At 35.7% G+C, this 27,775-nt stretch overlaps 1 protein-coding gene across 7 annotated transcripts in view; it reads left to right on the top strand.

The window, feature by feature from the left end:
* Positions 1 to 27,775, top strand: part of EPHA6 (EPH receptor A6) — a 946,574-nt gene that overhangs the window by 151,806 nt on the left and 766,993 nt on the right. For all 7 annotated transcript variants that reach the window (XM_081572572.1, XM_081572573.1, XM_081572575.1 and 4 more), the window contains one exon: positions 21,847 to 22,510. In XM_081572572.1, the coding sequence (XP_081428698.1) occupies positions 21,847 to 22,510 (664 nt within the window). The remainder of the gene's footprint in view (positions 1 to 21,846; positions 22,511 to 27,775) is intronic.

Below are 27,775 nucleotides of genomic sequence, written 5' to 3'. Positions count from 1 at the left end.
GGGATCTTCTCGACCTAGGAATTGAACCCTCATCTCTTATGTCTCTTGCATTGGCAAGTGGGTTCTTTACCACTAGCACCAGCTGGGAAGCATGTGTATCTGTAAATGTTCTTATTAAAAAAAATGCCTTTGATTTCACACCATGTGTGCGACGTGTCTTGGCTGAGCTGTGTATGTCATTATTTTTTCCTCAGTGCAATGATGACATTTAACAGTAACCATTGTCCTTATAATTACCTATAGGAATGCAACACTTATAAAATCTGGGTTCACCACAGGTAAGAATTTTAGTAATAGAGATACGTTAGATTGCCAGGGCATTATTACTACTCACTACCAGCACTGAATTCTTGTTGCCATTTGGCCAGTTAGTAATCCAATTACTGGGCTACTTGATTCCTAGAATTGTTTTGTTTTGTTTGGCACCAACTGACTTAGTTGCAGTTCCCTTGTGATCTGATGCTGAGATGCTGAGATAAGACTTTGAATGTAGATAGTTTAATGGTTGATGCAGGCAGCATGGGTCAGAGGGGAAAACTGATACAGAAAAGAAGGATGATAGCAATAACTAGAGCTTTGATAAACTAGTTAATACCATGGATAACTGGAGGTTAATCCCATTGGGATGTTCAGGGAAATGGTATAAAACTACATCTCATACACTAAATTGCATGAGTTATCTGTAGAGGGCTTTTTCCCTAGGGATGTTTATTCCTTAGCACTTCTGGCCAGGGTACACACAGACACTTATGCAATTTTGAGGAATAAAGTGACAGCCCTCATGCACAAATTTGTTAGAGCATCCTGAAAGGTCAAGAAAGTGGGCACAGTGCTGACAGCATCTGCCGCAGGAAAGATGTGAAATTAATATTAATTTGGTGCAATCTCAAAAATGACAGAATGATCTCTGTTTGTTTCCAAGGCAAAGCATTCAATATCACAGTAATCTAAGTCAATGCCCTGATCAGTAATGCTGAAGAAACTGAACAGTTCTATGAAGACTTAAAAGAACTTCTAGAACTAATACCCAAAAAAGATGTCCTTTTCATGATAGGGACTGGAATGCAAAAGTAGGAAGTTAAGAGGTACCTGGAGTAACGGGCAAATTTGGCCTTGGAGTACAAAATGAAGCAGGGCAAAGGCTAACAACGTTTTGCCAAGAGAACACACTGGTTGTAACAAATACCCTCTTCCAACAACACAAGAGAAGACTCTACACATGGACATCACTAGATGGTCAATACCAAAATCAGATTGATTATATTCTTTCAGACAAAGAGGGATAAGCTCAATACAGTCAGCAAAAACAAGACTGGGAGCTGACTGTGGCTCAGATCATGAGCTCCTTTTTGCCAAATTCAGATTTAAATTGAAGAAGTTAGGGAAAACCACTAGACCATTCAGGTATGACCTAAATCAAATCCCTTATGATTATACAGTGGAAGTGAGAAATAGATTCAAGGGATTAGATCTGATAGACAGAGTGCCTAAAGAACTATGGATGGAAGTTCGTGACATTGTTCAGGAGGCAGTGATCAGACCATCCTCAAGAAAAAGAAAGGCAAAAAGTCAAAATAGTTGTCTGTGGAGGCCCTACAAATAGCTGAGAAAAGAAGAGAAGCTAAAGCCAGAGGAGGAAAGGAGAGATATACCCATTTGAATGTAGAACTCCAAAGAATAGCAAGGAGATATAAGAAAGCCTTTCAGTGATCAATGCAAAGAAATAGAGGAAAACAATAGAATGGGAAAGACAAGGTATCACTTCAAGAAAATTAGAGATACCAAGGGATCATTTCATGCAAAGATGGACACAGTGAAGGACAGAAATGGTATGGACCTAACAAAACCAGAAGATATTAAGAAGAGCTGGCAAGAATACACAGAACTCTACAAAAGAGATCTTCATGACTAGATAACCACAATGGTGTGATTACTCATCTAGAATGAGACATCCTGGAATGTGAAGTCAAGTGGGCCTTAGGAGCATCACTGCAAACAAAGCTAGTGGAGGTGATGGAATTCCAGTTGAGCTATTTCAAATCCTGAAAGATGATGCTGTGAAAGTACTGCACTCAGTATTCCAGCAAATTTGGAAAACTCATCAGTGGCCACAGAACTGGAAAAGGTTAATTTCATTCCAATCCTAAGGAAGGGCAATGCCAAGGAATATTCAAACTATCACACAATTGCACTCATCTCACACACTAGTAAAGTGATGCTCAAAATTCTCCAAGCAAGGATTCAGTGGTACATGAACTGTGAACTTCCAGATGTACAAGCTATATTTAGAAGAGGCAGAGGAATCAGAGATCAAATTACCAACATCCATTGGATCATAGAAAGAGCAAGAGAATTCCAGAAAACAACTACTTCTGCTTTATTGACTACTCCAATATCTTTGTGTAAATCACAAAAAGCTGTGGAAAATTCTTCAAGAGATGGGAATACCAGACCACCTGACCTGCCTCTTGAGAAATCTGTATGCAGGCCAAGAAGCAACAGTTAGAACTGGACATGGAACAACAGAATGGTTCCAAATTGGGAAAGGAGTACGTCAAGGCTATATATTGTCACCCTGCTTATTTTACTTATATGCAAAGTACATCATGCAGGATGCTGGGCTGGATGAAGCCCAAGCTGGCATCAAGATTGCTGGGAGAAATGTCAATAACCTCATCTAGGCAGATGACACCACCCTTATGGCAGAAAGTGAAGAGGAACTAAGGAGCCTCTTGATGAAAGTGAAAGAAGAGAGTGAAAAAGCTGGCTTAAAACTCAACATTCAAAAAGCTAAGATCATGGCACCCGGTCCCATCAGTTCATGGCAAATAGATGGGGAAACAGCAGAAACAGTGAGAGACTTTAGTTTCTTGGGCTCCAAAATCACTGCAGTTGGTGACTGCAGCCATGAAATTGAAAGACACTTGCTCCTTGGAAATAAAGCTATGACCAAACTAGACAACATATTGCAAAGCAGAGACATGTTGGCAAAGTAATGCCAACAAAGGTTCGTCTAGTCAAATCTATGGTTTATCCAGTAATCATATATGGATGTGAGATTTTGACTATTAAAAAAAAAAAAAAAGCTGAGTGCTGAAGAACTGATGCTTTTGAACTGTGGTGTTTGAGAAGACTCTTGGGAGTTCCTTGGACTGCACGGAGATCAAACCAGTCAATCCTAAAGGAAATCAACCCTGAATATTCATTGGAAGGACTGATGCTGAAGCTGAGACTCCAGTACTTTGGCTACCTTATGCAAAGAACTAACTCATTGGAAAAGATCCAGATGCTTGAAAAGATTGAAGGCAGAAGGAGAAGGGGACGGCGGAGGATGAGATGGTTGTATGGCACCATAGACTCAATGGACTTGAGTTTGAGCAAGCTCCAGGAGTTGGTGATGGACAGGGAAGCCTGGTGTGCTGCAATTCATGGAGTCTCAAACAGTTAGACTTGAATCATCAACTGAACTGACTGAATATCAGATCATGGAGCTCGTTGAATGCCATTCAGGCAAGAATTCAAATTTGATTATCTCTCTATTAAGAAAGTTACACTGAAGTGGCTTATTGTGTAAACTGGGGAGCAGAGACTGCATTGGGTAGTACATTGGAAGTGGATTATAGCACAGTCTTTCTTCTGTTTCTAGCTCTGATCAGGACCTGCTCCCAGTCTTAGTGCTAAATCTAGTTTTAGAAGTGCTCACTAGATAGGATAGCATTCTGAGTGTACTACCACAGTATTTCAGATCAGAAGAGATCCAATTCTTAAAGCAACTGGGGATTTAGCAAGAATGTAGGCAAATGTTCCAAAGATTAATATTCTGTATTCCATTGTGAAGATTCACAGAAAATTTCATCTTCACCTTGAATTTTAAGTATCTTGTTTTACCTAAAGCACATTAGCTTTATTCTGACAGAAACAGCTGTGTGTAGAGAGAAGCAGCAAAGTCCATGCCTGCATTTCCTAGACTGTTGGACTTGTTCAGTCACCTACATGTTCCCTTTGAATCCATTTTGTTATTCGTCATTTCTAGCAGTGATTTGCCAAAGACAAGAAGCAGAAATTATATGTGTATGAAAAACACAAGTGATAAAGGAGAACATTTTGGGGAGTGCATTTTGGACTATTTTGAAACCCATTTAGAAACAGAAGAGTAAAAACTAATGAGATGTTTGTACACCTTAATCACTGTTCTAGTTGTATGTGCATTAATATGTCATCTCCATAAACAACACCAACAGGCAAATTAGGCTAACTCACCCACTCATACAAACTTTATTCCCTTACAAACCTTGCCCACTTTGACTGTTTTTGGGATTTATACTCAAAAACTGTCCAACTTTCCAATGTTGAGGAGGACCTTGTTACTGGGGGAACTTTAGTTTGGCTTTCTTCTTTCTTTTGGAGGTATTCTCTACCACTGTTACAGCTTTCTGCAACAAATCCCATCGAAAGACCTCTGTATTGTGCAGCAGCTTCCTAGACATGCTTGGATATTTCTGTATCTGCAATGGAGACAATTTATTCCCAGAGAACTCATCATGTGCCATGTAGTATTGTTCTTTCTCTAGTTTCCCTTGTTTTTTTTTTTTTTATCCCTAGACACTTTGTGTATATAAAGTTAAAAAAAAAAAACTGTGGTATAATATATATAATAATCAGGTATTATATAAATCTCTAGCTCAGGTGAAGTAATACCATCATATCTCCAAGATATCACAACCCCATTTTCAAATTTGTTGAGATTAGAAGGAATCACACTTTTCATGTGGCTCTTTCCTATGGTCCTCTCCAAACCTCTGAATTTCTAGGGTGGTTTCTTCATGTGTGAGCAGTGAGACCTATTGAGTCTTTCCATTCTCCGAGAGAGAGGTACCTGTAGTGCCTGGAGTAACCAATCCTGTCTGCCTCTTAATTCTGGCTACTTATTAGTTCAGTGTCACATTATCATTATTAACCTGTGAAAGTCCTCTCTTGCTTTATTTTTTAAATCCTACTTCCTATGCATATTCCTCTTCTTTTACCATAGGCAATGATTCTATTGTGTTTGAAGAGAAAACCTTTAGTTTATATATGGTTTTAGGCAATGTAATTTATCTTGTAAATATATTATTTTGGTTTTCATGAACTATAGATCTCACTTGTATTCTCAATATTTTTTATAGGCCCTATGTTTTAAAATCTGTATTTGTTGCTCGATATTCATTTACTCTTCCAGTACTAACTGCTGTGGATGTAGTTTTTTGCTATTTGATTCTACTAGAGTTTACTTATCTGTAACAATTACCTCCAACTTCTAGTTACGATAAATTGTGCTATTATGAATGTACTCATACATTTCCAGTATAGGCCTGCAGAATATTTCTCTAGGGTTTATATATTTGTGAGTGTGTGTATAAATGTACATGCCATAATATATATGCATACTTAATTTAAGTGCCATAAGATTGCCCTCTGTAATCGCTCTAAGAGTCTACTCTCTCATCAACAATTTATAAAGCTTCTTACTTACCTCTGTCTTGAAAGTACTTAAAAAGATAGAGTTTTTTCATTTTTGTCAGTCGTAATGAGTCTAAAATTTTATTCCAGTACTGTTTCAGTTTCTTTAAGTTTTAATAAGTTTCTGAGTATTTTCATATACTTGTTTGTGTTATCCTGTATCCTTAGGTATTTTTGCATTCAGGTTGCTGTTTTTTATTATTGATTTATACGATTTGTTTATGTAGTCTAGATATTTTTCCTTCATAGTTCTTTTAAAAAAAAAATATTTTCTTTATTTATCTACTGCCTCAAATCTTAGTTGCCTGATGCAGGGTCTTTTGTTGCTGCACATGAACTCTCCAGTTGTGGCTCATGGGCTCAGTAGTTTGTCGGTAACAGTTGGATTTTATTAGAAACTCTTGGCATCTTTATCTTTTAAAAGTGGATATATAATAGTTATTGTTGATATTTAATAGTTACTGTTTAGAAATGTATATTTGACATGTATATTTTGCCTTCTGTCATGATACATTTTATACTTCCTATTTAGGTGCTTGTGTACAATTTTTCATCTCACTCTTCTTAAGACTTTTTTTTTTTAAATTTTTTCCATATTTTACTTTACTATATTTCCAATATCTCAGATGTGTGTGTCCATTGATTTTTTATATTAACTTATAAACTTGCATTTTACTTAAATAATTGCTCTAAATAACTATTTTTAGTATATGTTATGGAGAAGGTAGTGACAACCCCTCCAGTACTCTTGCCTGGGAAATCCCATGGAGAGAGGAGCTTGGCGAACTACAGTTCATGGGGTCTCAAGAGTTGGACACGACTTAGCAACTAAACACCACAAGCAGTACATGATAGACTTTTTAAGTATATGTAATAAATGATCCTGACTTTGAATGTAAGCTTTTAAACTTGGGGAGCCATATTTCTGTAAGTATGTGTATCACTCAATTCCCTGTCCTTTTAATTTTTAGATACTTAAGTAATGTACAGTGTTTCGCTTATTGGATTCATGAATTGTTAACTTTCATAGAAAAATGTAATATAGCTAACACACAGAGAAACATTTTTTCAATGTATTTTGATAGTATACTCATATGAAAAATATTTCATACTATTTATTGATAATATTTTTTCTGTTCTTCTACCTCAAGGATATTGAGTTAATCAGAAATATGCATGATATTTACCATGCATGTAATTATTTTTATCTATTACAAAACACCTAGGTATTGATTACAAAAGTACCCTAGGTCATTGGCCCCATATATTTTAGAACTGAAAGATTTATGTTCCCAGCATGACGTTAATACTCCATGTGGTATATCATTAAGATTTTTTTATTACTATGCTGACAGCGATTTTAGTTTATTATTCTGTAGAATATAATATGTAATATCCAGGGACAGTTTTTTTCCTTGAATTTTGCAAGATGAATGGTTGGTAAGTGTTTTTATTTACTTAGCTTCAAATATTATTTTGCTTTTTTCCCTAAGAAAAAAATTAATGAAACTTTTTCTAAAGGTTGTTTGAAATAACAGAGTAAGTTTATTAGACTATCTGGCTTATTACACATTGATGATTATGTCAGATCCTATTTGAAACCATGCAGTTCTTTTAAACAGTCTTACAGAAAGGATACATCCAAACCATACTCCAGGTAATCAATAATTTGTGATATTAGAAGTGAGGTGTAGGGGAAAATTTCCAACCTAGCAGCATGAAACTTCCCTCTAAATACTACTAATTTAGTATTCTAAAATATTTTTCTAATAATTGGAAATCACTGCCACAGAGTTATTTGAAAGAAGAGAGATCAGTGTTTATATATCTCTCAATAATGTGTGATATTTATAATCCTGATCTGAGAAACAATAGTCTCCCATCAGTGGAAGCATTCAGAGTTTAATGAGAATTCCAACCTTCTGTTACTCATTTCTCTAGTTGGTAAATATTAAGAACCTACTGTGATCATGGTATGATATTCCCCTGGTACTAGGAATATAATAGTGAACAAAACAAAGCCCCTACTCTCACAGAGATTATATTTTACTTAAATGTATTTTGGTTAAAAGCTCCATATGGACCAATAGGATCCCCTAGGTACCTGTGATAATGTTTCTTCTGTTTGCTTTGAAAACTCAGGTAGGTCAGCTCCCTCCTTTAAGTCAATTTCCTCATCAGTGAAACCAGGATCATATGTTTTATTATCTCTACCATATAAAAATGAAATTAGATACGATTTATGAGATTATTTTCATACACTTTCTGTATTTGTAAAGTCCTATGGAAAGTAGCATGTAATTCATGTATGTTGAACCTAGAACAATTAAGGTAAATATTTTCCATATCTTTATTGTAGAAATGCTTTTTATAGATGCTTTTGGGGGCATTTTATTTACTGGCTAAGTGAAAATCTTAATTTTGTGTACCATTTTAGGGTTGCAGACTTTCAGAAGGTGGACTCTCTTTAATAACTTTGGTAGGCTATAGTCCATGGGACACGCAAAGAGTTGGACACAACTTAGCAACTAAACAACAACCTTCGTGAATATGTGACTTTTTATGGGAAGCATCATTTCTTGTTAATAGAAATTATCCTTGCTATAATATTTTGGTCTTGTTAATAGGATGGATTCATCCAAAGTAATAAATTTATTTATAAAATTTAGTAGTTGTCTTCCAGATACTCCACTGAGTTCTTAGTTTTTTTATTAAATATCTTTGTAGTGCTAATAAAGAAGTTTTATGTTTGCTCAAAGTGAAATAGAATTGTATCTGCACATGATGCATTTTGCCTCTTGTTTTATTCTCCAAAACTAGTTATCATTTAAATGCAGAGCCTTCAGTTTTCTCCTGAAAAACAGATTTATGTTGTTAACTACATGCCTCGCAGCAGAATTCAGGGCACTAATTTTCTAAGTTTATGTTAGATTATTGACTCAAAGTGAATATTTAAGTGGTTCAGAGGATAATATCACATTAGATTAAGAAGGGCCCTTTAACAAACTTTCCTTTGGTAGAGAATATTAGATACTTATGATTTAAAAATTAAGTCACTACAGGTTATATAATGAGATGCCTATGTACATTTAACCACTTTAGTTTATTTGGATTATGTAAGGTAAGAGCCAGAATATTTGGAACAAATCAGGCATATGTCATTTTACAAAGTGAAGACTTCATTCTCACCATTTCTGTTTTTTATCATTCTTAGAATGAAGTTAGAGATTTTTTCCCCCTCCCTTGCTCCCTTTCTCATTTAAATGTAATTTGATCTTGAGGAATAATTAGTTCTAGTCATATATTACTAAACCCTTGGTAACAAGTTATACAAGGACTCAAGTTAAGAATTACGGATTTATCATGATTTTGTTGTTTCTTTGTTTCATTTAAATCTGTCTTTAGATTATATTTTACTTTTGGAAAAATATCGGATAATGATGGGCTATTTCATTTTTTTATTAATCAATCATCTACCAATGTAATGCTAGCTGATTTTAAGTCACTTGGTGTTTTGGATTATATATCTTTGAAATGATCTTTCATAATATTTCATTTTCTATTTCCCCTTTATGTATTTATCATAACCACATTTTGAAGAAATAAGTTAAAAATATCTTTTTTACCACATATTTATCTCCTTTATTGGTGATAGCTGGCATCTGTTACAAATGGAGACAGAGATAAATTTAAAAGACACTAATTTTAATATTAGAGTGCATGTGATTTTTTAAAAAGGCAGACAGAGAAAAGGAAAGAGAGGAAACTGGTTCTACATGCATATAAAGAAGTACTTAATCATTTAGGAAGCACAGGTAAAGGTAAAAGCCAATATATATATATATATATATATATATATATATATATATATTCTGTTATTAGAATGCTTTCTTCCCTAGTCCCTGTGTGCTTAGACGCTCAGTTATGTCCGAGTCTTTGCGACACCATCGACTGTAACCAGCCAGGGTCCTTTGTCCATGGGGATTCTCCAGGCAAGAATACTGGAGTGAGTTGCCGTTCCCTTCTCCAGGGGCTCTTCCAACCCAGGGATCAAACCCAGGTCTCCCACATTGCAGTGGATTCTTTACCATCTGTGCTACCAGTGAAGTCCTCCTATCAGCATATTTTATATATGTATATGTATATATGTATATATATATATATATATATATATATAGTTGTTATTGTTTGTTTTTACTGATATATATATATATATTTTTAACTGATTTTTCTTTTTTTCTTTAAACTTGATCAGGCCTGGAGCTGTTTATTATTAAGGTATTAAGGAATCTAGGGTGTGATTTTTTTTCTCCTCCCTTCCCTGTCTGTAGATAAAGAGGTTACAAATTTTAGTGTGAAGTTTATTGCTCTTTTCCTTTGTTAAAATTTTCTTGATCTATGCCCTTTGAGAAAGTTATCACTTTTATTATCACTGTTAAAAAGCAGATACCACTGGTTTTTAAAAATAATATTATTTTTCCAACAGCTCTGTGCTGAGTAATGTGCTGAGAAATAGACTATCTGCTTTTATTTTAAATTTTTAAAGTTTTTTTAAAATAAATATTTGCATTCCCTTTGAATTCTAAAGATTTTAGAGGGAAGAAGGTGTAAACTTGAGCGATCCATGTTAGAATTTTGGATGTTTAAGTCAGTTTACCAACACAGTCAAATTATCTGAATATTCTTGCCTAGAAAGGCTATTTGATTGCCTTATTTTGTTCTCTGAGGGGAAAAAAAAAAGCAATCTGATTCCACAGTGACTGCCAGTCACTTTAGGAATTAATTTCCTTGTTCTGACTTTCTATACCCAAAAGAAATCCAGCTTTTGGTCTAGTTTATTTAGCTTGCTATGGAAACAAAAATTCACCCTATGAAGGTAGGAATGGGTTTTTAGAAAACTCTCAAACATCAATAAAAGACTGTTCAAAGCATTTTACATCACTGCTAACAAAGATTCATTTTATTTTATTTTAAACATTTTATTTTCTTTTGGGATATAATTGATTAACAATACTGTGATTGTTTCAGGTGAACAATGAAGGGACTCAGCCATACACATACATATATCCATTTTCCCCCAAACAGGCAAAGATTCATTTTAAATGGGATTGCCCAAGAGATCTATCAGTGGAGAAATAGTCTTAGGTGACGTACAGCACTAAGCAACAGGTACAGATTTCTGGCAACTTGAGCTATATACCAAGTGTTTTCCAGTGGGTTAAAGTCCTGCCTCTATTTAAGACAAGCACATATGTAACTTACTCTCCAGTTTGAAATGTGTAGATATACCTAGTAATTACAGAAGTTGTATAATGAAATAATTAAACCTATCATTAGGTCTTCTGTTAAGTTGGTCAATTCTGTCAGCAGTTTGCTTTTACAAAAAATGAACTAAACTCAAAATATTTTAACGGCTCCATTTTATATGGTTTATTTTAATTTTTCATATTTTCATATGACTTAAAATACCAATATATAAGACAATTCAGTATTATATAATATAGCAAAAACCTCAGTAAAACAAAACTCAACATATACATGTATTAAAAAATACACTGAGACATAATAAAATTTCTAAGAATTTGTTTGAAGTAATGAAACCACACTTCTTCCTGGATGCAACTTGAACCCCACCACACCTCAGATTGATCCCCATGATCCCTAGCTTAGGAGATGACTTGAACGCACTGTCTTTTAACTGAAACCACTCACCTGGTATCAGGATTAATGAAGCTTAGGTTCTTTTGTCTCCTCTGAGAAAGAATTCAGAGTGAAGCAAAATAACAGGCAGAGAGTGAGTTTATTAGCATAAGAAGCTTGTGAGAGATACAAATGGGCAGCAAGGAAGCATAGCCCTGAGAGAAAAGAGGGTTACATTTTCATAATCAAAAGAAAAGTAAGGAGGGAAGACTACCTTCTTCATCATTCTTAGGTAGATGTCAAAGCTTACATCATAGTTCCACCTTTGACCCTATATAGTTTAGCTGGGACTGCCATGGCCCTATTTAAATCATATGTATATGAACAGTAAGGTGAGAACATATACTAAAAAATAGTAATTCATCTCAGACTTTGGTGCAGTGTCTCCTTTTACCTAGTTTCTTTCCACTTTCACCTGTATTCCTGTCTTGGCTACATGCAGAAGTGCTCCTCTTCAAGGACCATTAACTCCTTGACCTCATGTAACAAGATTCAGACCCCATATCTATTGTCTTGCGTTTTAACTATCAAGACTTGTGACTTGAGTGTGTACCTGGTCTTCCATAGAGTAGGTTACTGGATTCTTTTATTGCATTGTCTTTAGCTTACAGTGGTTTCCCAAACTCCCTTAATGCTAAACTATTCTGCTCTATCCCTATCACTAATTTCAGTTTGAATCAGACAACAACAAATGAAAACTGTTTAGGCTTACTCTGCCAACAGCAGCTGTGTATAGCAGACATGGAAACAAAGCAAGGATCATTTGATTGGCTATAACTTAAGTGAATACCTTATTTGGGAGAGCCTGGTTGGCTGTTTGTGATTGGTTGGTCTTAGGTTTTTTTTTTTTTTCCTAATTTATTTTTGTGGGAATTTTGTGTGTGTGTATTTAAATTAATGACATAATCTTTATTATTTATTTTTATTATTATTCCTTAGAGTGAGTTTTGAAAACTGTGGTCAGCAAAATGGAATTTGGGATAACTTTTCCCCCCTGTTAATTTCTTATACTCCTAGTATTAAAGCACATCTCTTATTCCTTTGTTATAAATACCTGTAAAACATACTTTAAATATTATACCTCTGATATCTCTATTATGTTAAATATTGTGTTTTTTTTTTTTAATAAATTTATTTATTTTAGTTGGGGGCTAATTACTTTACAACATTGTAATAGTTTTTGCCATACATTGACATGAATCAGCCATGAGTTTACATGTGTTCCCCTTCCTGGACCCCCCACCCACCTCCCTCCCCATCCCATCCCTCTGGGTCATCCCATTGCCCCGGCCCTGAGCCCTTGTCTCATGCATCGAACATGGAATGGTGTTCTGTTTCACATATGATAATATACATGTTTCAATGCTGTTTTGATTTTATTTTCTTGGTACCTTTATAGAAATTTACTATAGCTTGGGCTTCCCTGATGGCTCGGATTGTAAAGAACCTGCCTCCAATGCGGGGGACCTGGGTTTGATCCCTGGATTGGGGAGATTCCCTGGAGAAGGAAATGGCAAACCTGTCCAGTATTCTTGCCTGGAGAATCCCACGGACAGAGGAGCCTGGTGGAATACCGTCCATGCAGTCAAAAAGAATTGGATACAACTGAGCGACTAACACTTTCACTTTCTTTCCTGATAGCTTAGGTTTGGGTTTGCTCAGATAGACTGTCAAAGCATGAGCTACTTCAGTCTAATAGCTCCTTTGTTTATTTACCTTAATACATGCTTCCAGGGGTAGAATATCTTACGAACTATATCTGCCTTTGTGGCTGGATACAGAGAACTTCTGTCTAATAGTCATCGGATGAATCTGTTTCTTTGGATCAAGGAGAGGATTACATGTGATGAATAGAAAAACTTTGTAACTTGGATTGTCTTACTCAACAAAAGCTTTTAATTAAGCAAGAATCAGTTGTCTTCCAAAGGGTTGCCAGGAAGAATATGTCATAAATCATATAGCTGTTTGTTCGAGGAATGTAAATGTTGGATAATGGTATGGTATAGTCAGTGTGGTCATAGGAGGAAATAAGAATTACACTTGGAAAGAAGTTGACTGTACTCACAGGTTCTTAGAAGGAGGTTGTCAATGTCACAGAAGGCCACAAGGGAAGGAGTAGGTCTTGGCCAAGTGACAGAAAATAAACATGATGGGAAAACCTGAGCCAGAGCCTTTATTGGCGTTTCTGTAGGAAATGTAAAGTGGAACAGAGTAAGCAATTAAGGATTGGCTAGTTTCCTACAGGCTTTGGGCTAGAGAGTGGTCTCTAGTGGCCCGGTACCTGATCTGGGATGACTTAAGATAGAAAAAATGCTGGCTTGATGTGTGAGAGTTAGATAAGAAGGTAGTTGGGCCTATAGACTCAGGTTTGGTTGGTTTGCATATGAAAGATATGCTCTAGGCCCAGAGCTTTTGCTGTCTGTAAGAACTGGCTAGCCCTGAGAGAGGCCAATAAGGCACCAGCAAAACATCATGAAAAGCAGAAAATAAAGTTAGAGGGCCTGGTACCAGTCATTGGCCCATGCAATTCCTAGGTATTGAATTCTGTATCAGTAACATAAACATGAAAGTATCAGTCTCACTTTATCAAATTGATGAGGACCAAATATGTTAACATTTGTGGGAAAGCTTTGACAGTGTAGATTCAGGATACAAATAGTTGCCCTCAGGAATCCAAGGTACCCTTGAAGTTTATGAAAGAATGAACACTTTGGTCTACAACTGATTCTTGTTTAACAAAAACCTGTACTCCAAAATGTTTCATAGCTGGAGAATAAGTACATGTGTGTGTGTGTGTTTGTTTTAAATAGGGGCAAAAACTTTTACCCACTAAATATAAGTAGAATAGGACTGTGCTGCCAAAAATTTTATGCATATAGATTAGTGTTAAACATTATTTTTCTATATACTCTTCTCCCTCTACTTTATTGAATCTTGTAATTCTTTACGGTTAAAGTCCAGTCTCTGTCTTGACTAAACCTACCAAGCCACCCCTGTTCACAAGTGTTGTTGTCCTTTCGACACTTATTCTATTTACTATATATACTGTTTATTTCTTATATTCAGTTCTGTGCTATCAACTATGTTTTCATAATTTGTTACCTTAAAATATTGTAAGTCCAGTAAGCACAAGCAGTTCTTGTATCTAATTTCTTCATTCATGTTATGGAATTCAGTATATACTATAAAGTGACTGCAAGATGGCAGAGTAGAAGGAAGTGAGTTCATCTTCTCCTATGAGAACTCCAAAATTATAACTCACTGCTGAACAGCCATCAACAGTAGAATGTTGGATCCCAAAAAAAGATACCCCACATCCAAGGGCAAAGGAGAAGCTCCGGCAAGATGGTAGGAAGGACGAAAACACGTTTAGAATCAAACCCTATACCCGATAGAGATGCTTGGAGGGCTCAAACAAACCTTGTATGCACCAGGACCCAAAGACCCCACAGAGACTGAGCCAGAACTGTGTTCTTCAGGGGCAGGGACTCTGGGTGCAGTAGACCCAGGTATGGAATAAGCCCTCTTGGAGGAGGTCACCATCAACCCCACCATAGAGCCACCAGAACTTACACAGGACTGGAAAACAGACTCTTGGAGGGCACAGACAAAACCTGTGCACTGGGACGCAGGAGAAAGGAGCAGTGACCCCACAAGTAACTGACCCGGACTTGCCCATGAGTATCTAGGAGTCTCCAGCAGAGGCGTTGGTTGGCGGTGGCCTGCTGCATGGTTGGGGTCATTGAGTGCAGCAGTGCTTGCATGGCACCTTTTGAAGGAGGTCACCATTATCTTTATTACCTCCACCATAGTTTGGCCTCAGGTCAAACAACAGGGAGGGAACACAGCCCTGCCCATCAACAGAAAATTGGATTAAAGATTTACTGAGCATGGACCTACCCATCAGAACAAGACCCAGTTTCCCCCTCAGTCTCTCCCATCAGGAAGCTTCCATAAGTCTTCATCCTTCTTCAGCAGAGGGCAGGCAGACTGAAAACCACAATCACAGAAAATTAAACAAACTATGAGCCATGCCATGTAGGGCCACCCAAGATGGACGGGTCATGGTAGAGAGTTCTGACAAAATGTGGTCCACTGGAGAAGAGAATGGCAAACCACTTCAGTATTCTTGCCTTGAGAACCTCATGAACAGCATGCAAAGGCAAAAAGATATGACTTTGAAAGATAAACTTCCCAGGTTCGTAGGTGCCCAATATGCTACTGGAGATAGTGGAGAAATAACTCCAGAAAGAATGAAAAGACAGACCCAAAGCAAAAGCAACACCTAATTGTGGCTATGACAGGCGATGCAAGTAAATTCCAATGCTTTAGAGCAATATTGCATATGAACCTGGAATGTTAGATCCATGAATCAAGGCAAATTAAAAGTGGTCAAACAGGAGATGTCAAGAGTGAACGTCAGCATTTTAGGAATCAGCGAACTAAAATGGACTGGAATGGGTGAATTTAACTCAGATGCAAATTATATCTATTACTGTGGGCAACAATCCCTTAGAAGAAATGGAGTAGCCATCATAGCCAACAAAAGAGTCTGAAATGCAGTACTTGGATGCAATCTCAAAAACAATAGAATGATCTCTGTTTGTTTCCATGGTTTCCAAACCATTCAATATCACAGTAATCCAAGTCTATGCTGCAACCAGTAATGCTGAAGAAACTGAAGTTGAATGGTTCTATGAAGACCTACAAGACCTTCTAGAACTAACACCCAAAAAAGATGTCCTTTACATTATAGGGGACTGGAATGCAAAAGTAGAAAGTCAAGAGATACCTGGAGTAACAGACAAATTTGGCTTGGAGCACAAAATGAAGCAGGTCAAAGGCCATGCCAAAGAATGCTCAAACTACCACACAATTGCACTCATCTCATACACTGGCAAAGTAATGCTCAGAATTCTCCAATCCAGGCTACAACAGTACGTGAACCGTGAACTTCCAGATGTTCAAGATGGAATTAGAAAAGGCAGAGGAACCAGAGATCAATTTGCCAATATCAGCTGAATCATTGAAAAAGCAAGAGAGTTCCAGAAAAATATCTCTTTCTGCTTTATTTACTATGCCAAAGCCTTTGGCAGTGTGGATCACAAAAAACTGTGGAAACTTCTTCAAGAGATCGGAATACCAGACCACCTTACTTGCCTCCTTACAAATTGTATGGAGGTCAAGAAGCAACAGTTAGAACTGGACATGGAACAATAGGCTGGTTACAAATTGGAAAAGGAGTATATCAAGGCTGTCAGTTCTCACCCTGCTTATTTAACTTATATGCAGAGTACATCATGCGACATGCCGGGCTGGCTGAAGCACAAGCTGGAGTCAAGATTGCTGGGAGAAATATCAATAACCTCTGATATGCAGGTATACACCACCCTTATGGCAGAAAGATAAGAAGAACTAAAGAGCCACTTGATGAAAATGAAAAAGGAGAGTGGAAAAGTTTGCTTAAAACTCAACATTCAGAAAACTAAGATCATGGCATCAGGTCCCATCACTTCTTGGCAAATAGATGGGGAAACAATGGAAACAGTGACAGACTTTATTTCTTATGGGGGAAGAGGGGCTCCAAAATCACTGCAGATGATGACTTCAGCAATGAAATTGAAAGATGCTTGCTCCTTGGAAGAAAAGCTGTAACAAACCTAGACAGCATATTAAAAAGCAGAGACTTTACTTTGCCTACAAAGGTCCATCTAGTCAAAGCTATGGTTTTTCCAGTAGTCATGTATGGATGTAAGAGTTGAACTGTAACGAAAGCTGAGTGCTGAATAATTGATGCTTTTGAACTGTGGTGTTGGAGAAGACTCTGGAGAGTCCCTTGGACTGCAAAGAGATCCAACCAGTCCATCCTAAAGGAAATCAGTCCTGAATATTCATTGGAAGGACTGATGCTGAAGCTGAAACTCTAATACTTTGGCCACCTGATGCAAAGAACTGACTCATTGGAAAAGATCCTGATGCTGGGAAAGATTTAAGGCAGGAGGAGAAGAGGATGACAGAGGATGAGATGGTTGGATGGCATCACCGACTCAATGGACATGAGTTTGAGTAAGCTCTGGGAGTTGGTGATGAACAGGGAGGCCTGGCATGCTGCAGTCCATGGGGTTACAAATAGACAGGACTGAGTGACTGAACTGAACTGAATTTATTAACATAGAATCTGTTGGATCCGTAGAGAACTTTATGAGGCAGAAGAGTTTTGAGGCAAATATTTACATTAACTCCCCAGTAATGAAGCAGAACATAAAAGTTTTTATAGTACATTTAACTCTTTTATATTAAAGAGTAATTACAGTGCTTTTTACTCCAAATTTGGATTTTTTAACCTTTAAAAAATTGAAGTTGAGTTAACTTACAGTGTTGTATAACTCATATATGTGCTTACGTGAAGCCCTTCATGATATGGGATTTACCGGGAGTTAGGTAAGGTAATAGGAATTGGGTTGACTAAGCCTAGGAGTTGGCTCTGGATGGGCTACCACATGCTAGGCTGAAATTCTGAGAAGTCTAAATATTTTAAATTTAAACCTAACCTTCTGGTATCTTTCTAAAGTAGGCAAATAGAGCATGCTTAAGAGTTTGATCTTATTTGAAGAGTGAATTATCATTTTAAAATATTTAGGTTTTTGGTATGTAAGCCCTCATACCACCATTCTTTCCTTGGTTCTTACATTTTTAGAGGCCACATTTATTTTAATACTTGGAAATTATAACTGAAAGTTATATAACTATGTAAATAGAAACATCACTTTGTGTAATGCAGTATTTCCAAAGGATACATTGTGATTTAAATATGATACCATTTATATATCTACCAATGATAATATATTTTTATGAATTTTTTAGCACTGTAGATCTTATACCAATCTTGAGTTTATTCATGTTCTTATTTTGATCATATTCAAATTTAAAAATATAATTTAAATTACTTTCAATATTCTTGTATAAGAAGAAATTTAGCAGTTTATCCCTTTTGGCTGCTTTCATAGCAGAATCTCATTCCAATCTCTTTTTCTTTCTTTTTAATTGATATATTTTTCTTTAATTAAAGATTAAATTGTTGTTGTTTCTCAGACATCATAAATTTATGATAGAAAATGATGTCCCATTTTGTTAAGCATTGCCATGCAGTGCTTTGAAAAGACCATATTTCTCACTGTTCACATGTATTTTGCTATTTCTTTATCTCTTGGTTCAGATTAGTTCTGATTCAGTATATGAATGGTATATTCTTTTCATTCCTGAGCTTTATTTCCATCTCAACATTTTTTCCAAACCCAACATATTTTAAAATAAAGATATGTGATAATTTCAGAATTTTTCCTCTTTATGGTCCTTTGGACTGTAACCCATCAGGCTCCTCTGTCTATGGGATTGTCCAGGCATGAATACTGGAGTGGGTTGGCATGCCCTCTTTCAGGGGATCTTCCTGACCCAGAGATCACATCCTCACCTCTTACATCTCATGCATTGGTAGGCAGGTTCTTTACCACTGGCACCTCCTGGGAAGCCCAATGATTTCAGAATTTTTTTGTTACAGATATAATTTCTCACATTTTAGTTAGTCTCCCATTTTAGGAGAACTGATTGAGAGCATGGTTAATACTTTTTATTAATAGGAAGGGATATAGTATGAAGTTGTTAAAATGTTGTTATTCAAACAAAATTTATTGACTGTAGATATCTATACTTCTAGAGCGGAGGATGCAGTGTGTGTGCTTTGTGCTCAGTCATTTCTGACTCTTTGCAACCCCATGGACTGGAATTCTCCATGCAAGAATACTGGTGTGGGTTGCCATTTCCTACTCCAGGGGATCTTCCCCACCCAGGGATTGAACCTGTGTCTCTTGTGCCTCCTGCATTGGCAGGAGGAGTCTTTACCACTGTGCCAAATTACATACATTCCCTGAGAAACAAAATCAATTTTGATTAGAGATTTATCTAAAATAAGAACGATCACTGACTAACTACTTTAGAAGCTTCTCAATGGGTAAAATGCATAGAATTTCAAACACTTATTTTGATAGTTTTTTCTCAGGTTTTATTATTTGTATCTTGTCTTACTATTTATATTCTTAATGGTTAGCTTACCATATTAAATGAGCTTTAATAGTGCTGGTTTGCCTTCAAATTTAAGTGTAAGAGTCATATAACACCTGTAATATGCTAGGATGAAAAACGCTTAGATAGATAATTTTATGTGCCTCTTTGAGATATTGGATCACCATTGATAAGCCATGGGTGTATTTTGCAAAAATTATATCCACACTTCTAAAGGAACTCATTGTTTCTGGAAAATATATTCTGAAAATATCTTCAAGCAAAATTACAAATGAAATTTTAGATACAGAATTGTTTTTAAGTTCACTTGGTTGATAAAATAAATTGTTTATTTGTGGAATTTTAAAGTAGAAAGTATATGATGAAACAATCCAGTAGACAGAAAAGTGGCTCTTCTGTTAGAAACTATACTAATTGAAATTCCATCAGTCTTGGTTAGATAACTCTCTACATCCAACTAAAATAAGAAGCTACGAACTAGATGAGTTAAACAATCTTATTATAAATCATTGAAGTATGGTGTCTAGAATAGAATACTTATTCACTATAGAAAACGGCTTATCATTTCCATTGTACTTTAATAAAAATAAGAAATTATGATGACTGGTATGTTTTCCCAAAAAGAATGTAAGGTTACCAAAATGTGTTTTTGTTTATTGAAATTTGTTGTAAGTTTCATTGAACAAACAAAATATACTTACAATCTAAATTTGTAATGTAAAAGTATGTGATATTAGATTTATAAATAATGACAATGCCAATTAAATTCAATATGCTCTGATATTTTTACTGAAACTTAAAAAAAAAGGATAAACAAGATTTTTCAATTCATATAAGTGGCAGAATGCTTGTATATAAACACAGAAGTGAAGGTGATTCATGATCTAACTCAGAGGAAAAACCAAGGTGTTTCCAATTCTTACAAAGCCTTTTTTACACCATCTTTGCCTCTCTGCTAAGTGTCATTCAACTGTTCCTAAAACATATCTATACACTCCTGCCTCAGGGATTGGTACTTACTGTTTCCTCTTCACTATCTCACCTCTAAGATGTTACTTAAAAGTCAGAACCTCAGGAAGGCCTTCTCTGACCACACTATAATTGCCAGCCTCCTCCCCCCATCTCTCTGTCTTATTTTTTTCCATTGTACTTTCTACCATATTGTTCAGTTGAGTAATTTACAATTTTGATTGCCTCTCCTCACTCTAAGTAAGATCCTTGAAGGCAGGGAGCTTTTGTTCAGCTTGTTCACTACTGCAATCCTAGTATTCAGAATAATACTTGAGTATTTCTTGAATAAATCTAAAGTCTTATCTATGTATGCTGCTGCTTCTGCTAAGTCACTTCAGTCATGTCTGACTCTTGGTGAACCTATGGACCATAGCCAACGAGGCTCCTCAGTCCATGGGAGTCTCCAGGCAATGAAGAGTATGGAGTGGGTTGCCATTTCCTTCTCCAGGGGATCTTCCCGACCCATGGATTGAACCCATGTCTCTTTTGTCTCCTGCATTGGCAGTTGAGTTCTTTATCACTAGCACCACCTGGGAAGTCTATGTCCACATTTTCTATCAAAATAGACATGTAAATATTTAATTGAATACTGAAAAATATACTTCAAGTTGTGGCAAATTGGATATGAAGACAAATGGTTAACTGGAATGCATTTATCATTGGCCTAGTTCTTTGATCACATAGTAGATGCTATTTTAGATTGGTTATAGAGTACTAGTGGAGAAGGAAATGGTTACCCACTTCAGTATTCTTGTCTGAAAAATCCCACGTACAGGGGAACCTGGTGGGCTGCAGTCCATGGGGTCGCAAAGAGTCGGACACAACTAAGCGACTTCACTTTCACTTTTCACTTTCATGCACTGGAGAAGGAAATGGCAACCCACTCCAGTGTTCTTGCCTGGAGAATCCCAGGGACGGGGGAGCCTGGTGGGCTGCCGTCTATGGGATCGCACAGAGTCGGACACAACTGAAGCGACTTAGCAGCAGCAGCAGCACATATATTAATTAATTTGTATTTCACAACAAACCTATGAAACAGGTACTATATGATAAGCTTCATTTTATAGTTGAGGAGAAAAGTGAAAATGAAAATGTTAGTCACTAACTCAGCCATGTCTGACTCTTTGCGACCCCATGAACTATAGCCCGCCATGCTCCTCTGTCCATGCAAATTCTCCAGTCAAGAATACTAGAGTGGGTGGCCATTCCCTCCTTCAGGGGATCTTCCCAACCCAGGATTCAAACCAGGGTCTCCTGTATTACAGGCAGATTCTTTACCATCTGAGCCACCAGGGAAGTTAGAGGATAAATAAAGTGTCCCTTGATGTTGCAACTAACATGTAAGAAGGTAAGATTCATACCAGGACAGCTGGTATGTTCAGCACCCATTCTGAAATGAAAGGCTCCTTGTTAAAATTCTGTACCACTGTTGCTTTACTTCATTTGTGTCCTTTTTATTCTTTTTTGTTTCAGTAAAACAGAAAATTTTGTAGGTAATCATAGATGTTTAACCACTGTGGTTTTATAATCATTTATTTATTTTTTTCTTTTTTGCAGTGGGATGCCATCACTGAAATGGATGAACACAATAGGCCCATTCACACATATCAGGTATGCAATGTGATGGAGCCTAACCAAAACAACTGGCTTCGTACAAACTGGATCTCTCGTGATGCAGCTCAGAAAATTTATGTGGAAATGAAGTTCACACTGAGGGATTGTAACAGCATCCCATGGGTCTTGGGGACTTGCAAAGAAACGTTTAATCTATATTATGTGGAATCAGATGAGTCCCATGGAATTAAATTCAAGCCAAGCCAGTATACAAAGATTGACACAATTGCTGCTGATGAAAGTTTTACCCAGATGGATTTGGGTGATCGCATCCTCAAACTCAACACTGAGATTCGTGAGGTGGGGCCTATAGAAAGGAAAGGATTTTATCTGGCTTTTCAAGACATCGGGGCATGCATTGCCCTAGTTTCTGTCCGTGTTTTCTACAAAAAATGCCCCTTTACTGTTCGTAACCTGGCCATGTTTCCAGACACCATCCCAAGGGTTGATTCTTCCTCCTTGGTTGAAGTAAGGGGCTCCTGTGTGAAGAGTGCAGAAGAGCGTGACACTCCTAAGCTCTATTGTGGAGCTGATGGAGATTGGCTGGTACCTCTTGGAAGATGTATCTGCAGTACAGGATATGAAGAAATCGAAGGTTCTTGCCACGGTAAGAAAAACACATTTAAATAATTATTCATGCATTCAAATGATGGCTTTTTTCAACATAAATGTATTTACTTTCAGTTAATACATTTTTGATTATTATTCCTAGAAGAATTAATTGTTCAAGAAAAGAACTCATATTAGATAATTTCTGATTTTTTTCCCACCTAGGAATAGTGTATGAAAATGTTAAATAACTTATATACCATGACAAATGTTCTTCCATTCTGCCTTCAATAGAGTGGTTGCTGTATGAATTGCTGTATTCACTTGATTTTTGTAAAGGAAAACAACATCAATAGCAGCAACAAAAAGCAAAAGGAATTCAAAGCAGGCATTTGCTTAACTTTCATGTTTTGGTGGTTCATTGAGAAGATGACAGTTTGAAAAAAATTCTTTCATGTTGAGTTGTAATAATTGAGTAGTATCCAGTTAAGCTGAAATTATATTTAAATAGATGAAGAATTCGTATGTATGCATATGAATAATATATACGTTTTACAACATACAAGATAGTTTATAGGAATGTTATATGTTTAGTGATTGAGTACTGAGTGTATCAGAGCTTAATTTATTCTTTGCTACTATTAAATATAATTTCCTACCATATAACACATTAGTTTTTGTTTGTTTAGATAGCAGTATCTGTGCAAAATATAATTGTTACAAAGTATTAACACACTGAAATGCTGATTAACTTTAAAACCATACCTTTCATGTTTTATGATAGTGACATATCTGTAATTTTAAACATGAAGAGTTTTTTGTGTGAATCATTTTATGAAGGCTTATTAATCTAATAAATATATATATACTTAAAATTTTGTGCATAATCGCTGATAAAGATAAATCATATCCATTACATTTGGATATAGGAATCATAATCAAAACACAAATAAAGAAATGAAAGTAATGTTTGGTAAGTAATAGCATAGAAGATATTTTTCCTCTCGATGGTAAATTATTTAAGGTTTTTGTTTGTTTTTCTGTAGCATCATATTGAGTTTTCTGACTTTTTTGGTGATGTTATGTTCCTACCCATTAAAAGGATGAAAATAAATAAGAAAAACTTTTGTTTCTATGTAAGGCCATATGTGAATTTTTTAATGTTTTATCTATTTATAAAACACTTGAGTTCTCAAATGCTAAAAAAGTTCACTAAAGCCATCAATGATGACGATGTTAGGTCATTTGAAAATATTGTTTGTATGAAAAGTCTATAGTATATTTTTATAAAGTATGAGCCAACTTTTCTTCACTATCTAAACATTAAAATATATTTCATTGAAGCTTTATATATAATTAATTCATTTTTTTCATATATAGCAAGGATTTAGAATGAAACAAAAATTAGTTGAAAATTATTCTTTTAAGAGGCACTGTAAAAAATTTTTACATTGAAAAATGCACTAAAGAAAAATTCACATATATGGATCATTTTTTAATGAGATTAAGAAGGCAATAATGGCCAAGGATAAAACATATTGCATATACTAACCATATAAGGTTATCATACTTTGTCTTAGGTAGAAGCTGAATATTAGTAAAAATAATAAAGTTTTAAATTATTTAAAGAATAGCTATCTATGGATTTAAAGGATTATTATTAATTATACTTTATGGTGTTGATCACAGAATTAAAAGTAGTGACAGTTATTGATGACTAGATGTTTTTTGCTTAATATGTTTGCTCTGTGAAATTTCAATCTTACTTGCATGCTTTAAAATTCCTTCACTTTTGAGCAAAGATAATTTTGGACGAGTGATAATTATCAGCTTATCTAGAGCTACTGCTTGACTCATTCATTTTTATGGCTTATAATCTTTATTGTAATTTATTTGATTGCAGAAATGAGTGGGTACAGTACAAATGCTCATCATCTTCTTGTAGCAATGGAAGAAATTAGAATATTATGCTTGGATTCTAAATCTGTTGCTTACTAACTTCCTTGTTCATACATAAATTACTGGTTATAATCAGTGATAAAGTATATGAAAAACTATTACATGAAAACACATGTGCCTGGTTTCAATTGAATACAATGAATTGCTATTTACAAATATAAAGTTGATGTCGGGAGCTCATTTTAGAGAAGGTATATTATACTACCAACAGTTTCCATTTTAGAGTATTTATTTGTGTTCTTGATGCTTCATATTGCCCCTTTCTATCCTCTGATAATAATTTTTTATTGATTCCATTGCTCTCTACAAACAACTTATCTCATAACCAAATCTCAGAATTATCTATAACCTAAATGACATATTAATTGGAATATACATGAATAAAGTACAGTTCAGATAATAATGTGACCAATGCTTATGTACATATAATGGGAAAAGAAAGAACAATATTTCTATATCATTTTCTTTTGTTCTGGCTTATTCTGTTAAAACATTATCTTAGCTAATAACATTTTTGAATATCTGATGATTCTTAATAATTTTGATTTGTAGTAGAGATAAGTATAGAGATGTGTGTTTCAATGATCTATTGCTATTGAGGTAAAATAACCCAAAACTTAATAACTGAAAGCCAAAATGATTTATGATTTCTCAGGTCTCATATGTGGGTAATTCTTTTGCTTATTGTAAACAGAGGTCACTCATGTAGCTGAATTCAGCTGGGAATGTGACAGGGATTGGAATGTCTAAGATGATCCCTTATATTCCAGGGCCTCTCTCTATATGGCCTCATGTCATTAAAGAATTTGACTCAAAAATTTTTATAGTATAGTGGTTGGCTGAAGAGGGAGTTTTTCACATGACTAGGTATAAAGTGAGTTTACAAGGGGAGTGCAAAAGGGCTGAATACCTGGAAGTATGTTTATTGGAAGCTGCAAGTGTAACAGTATACCACAGTTTTCTCTCTTAATTCTCATGACTAATGCCCCTCTTTCATGCTCAAAGGTCCACATCCTCCCAAAGATCTATTCCATTATGATATTGTGTTGAATTCCAGAAGAGCTTCATTGAAATCACTTATGGATATGAATGAAGCTTCCCAGCTAAAGCGCTGCTTGATCTGGAGAACTAAAAATTAAACAAGACACCATTGTTGCTCATGTATGCAACATACATGCGGCAGGAATAGAATAATTGTAAAAGATTCTCATGTTCCTAAAAGCAAGGGATGTAGCAGTCACTGGTTCACTGTGATTTAAGAAGGCCACACATTTAAAATGGCTTCATTCACGTATCTGATGCTTCGTCTAGGATGCCCTAAAGTCACTTACTGTGTAAATCCTGATAGCAGTTTTAATATATTTCATTTTACGAAAATATTCCATGTTTTTTCTTTCTCTTTCATTGAAAGTAGTTGGTCATCATTCCTTTCAAGGGGCTTCACAATTTGGCCATATCCTATTATTGTCTGACTTTGGCAAGTTCTGTCTCCTGTTCTGTTTTTGTTACTTTTGAATAATCTATGTATTTTTCCTGTCTCTTGCTTTTTTTCATATTTTATCTAGCTGCTTGCGTCCCTTCCTTCTTCCTTTTCTGTGGTGGATTTTTATTCATCCTTCAAGGTCTAGCACAGATGTCATATATCTGGATCTTCACAAAGTTAATGTCTCTGTCAACTGTGCTATAATTTGTACTAATTATTTATGTGCCTGTTTTACCAGGCCTGTCAGATAAAAGAAATATATTTAAAATCATTTCTATAATAAAGAGTAAGAAATTTATTGATGTCAATGATTAGTAGAACAAGATTGTCCTGAAGAGTTAAAGGTAGAAGTATTTGGTATACTGACAACATGCTGTTTCTTCTTATTTCTGTGAGATAGGAAACTTTTCTTCAGGAAAGGCTGTGGTATTTTAGATATGGAAAGCCATTGAAAATACAGTTATCCCTCATTTTATGAATCATGATTCTAAGGTATAGAGAACAGAATTTTATTCCCTGGGGTGACTCAGTTAATATTACTAGATTTATACCTAAAGCCTTGATAAGTCTCAATCTGGTCTTTATGTGTTTTCACCCCCTCAGTTCCTCCCTCCCCTCTTCCCCTTCCTTTCATTTCCTCATTCAAAGCACCTGTGCTCTTACTATGATGCTTTAACTTTTCCTGCCTGCCACACAGTGCAGAGGAGGCCCTAGTTACTCATCATTAATTAGGCCCTTTTTGCTCTGTTTGTTTTGTGGAGTCTGACACGGGCACTATTAGAACAGTGTCTACATGCTGCAGAGAATGATGAAAAAATATAGATTTATCTGGAACTACAGTGAGGTTTTAGGAATAATCATTACTTACTTAAATACATTTGAGAACTCTTGGCTTACTATGTAACAAAGGTACAGAGGAGCCTGGCAGGCTACAGTCCATAGGGTCACAACGAGTTGGACACAACTGAAGCAACTTAGCCCACAAGCACATATTTGTCCTAAAAGTTATACTACTAAGTGTTTCAAACTGTGATTCCTTTCTCTGTAATGTTGCTACAATCTATCTAGATCCAAATTCTAGAAGCACTAAAGAAAGAAGCACTTTTTAAAAAATTAATTACTTTATTTTAATTGGAAGATAATTACCTTACAATATTGTGGTGTTTTTTGTCATACATCTACATGAATGGGCCACAGGAATACATGTGTCCTCCCGTCCTGAACACCCCACCCACCTCCCCTTCCACCCTATCCCTCTGGCTTGTCCCAGAGCCCTGGCTTTGGGTGCCCTGCTTCATGCATGGAACTTGCACTGGTCATCTGTTTTACATATGGTAATGCACATGTTTCAGTGCTGTTTTCTCAAATCATCCCACTCTTGCCTTCCCCGCTGAGTCAAAAACTCTGTTCTTTACATCTGTGTCTCATTTTCTGCCCTGCATGTAGGATCGTCAGTGTTTCAATAAGGTTTAAATACACATGAACATTATATTAAGCAGATATGCTAAAATTTAAAACCAAGCACAATAATTTGGGTTACTCTGCATTATAGGTAGTATTTTATAGTTGACTCCAATATCTCTATTTTTCATAACTTTTTATTTTGTTTCATAGGTTCATAATTAAAATTGTCATATTTGGACATATTGATGTTACAGATTTAATTTTTTTAATTGTCTTAATTTATTCAACTAAGGGCTTGAATAACAAGTAGCATTGATTCATAAAGCATTGATTCACATCAAATAGTCTTTTACTTCATATAACTAAGAATATCTTAACACTATTAAAGAAAATTGGAAACAATTAACATACAAAATTGAACAATTTTTGTTGCGTTCTGAGCTCTGAAATAACATGAATCCTTAATAAACTCCTCTT

The sequence above is a fragment of the Giraffa tippelskirchi genome, chromosome 2, assembly GCF_054371585.1.
Source record: "Giraffa tippelskirchi isolate mGirTip1 chromosome 2, T2T-mGirTip1v1.2.pri, whole genome shotgun sequence".
Lineage (NCBI taxonomy): Eukaryota > Metazoa > Chordata > Mammalia > Artiodactyla > Giraffidae > Giraffa > Giraffa tippelskirchi.
The sequence above is the reverse complement of the archived record's forward strand: the minus strand, read 5'-3'. Positions and strand labels throughout refer to the sequence as shown.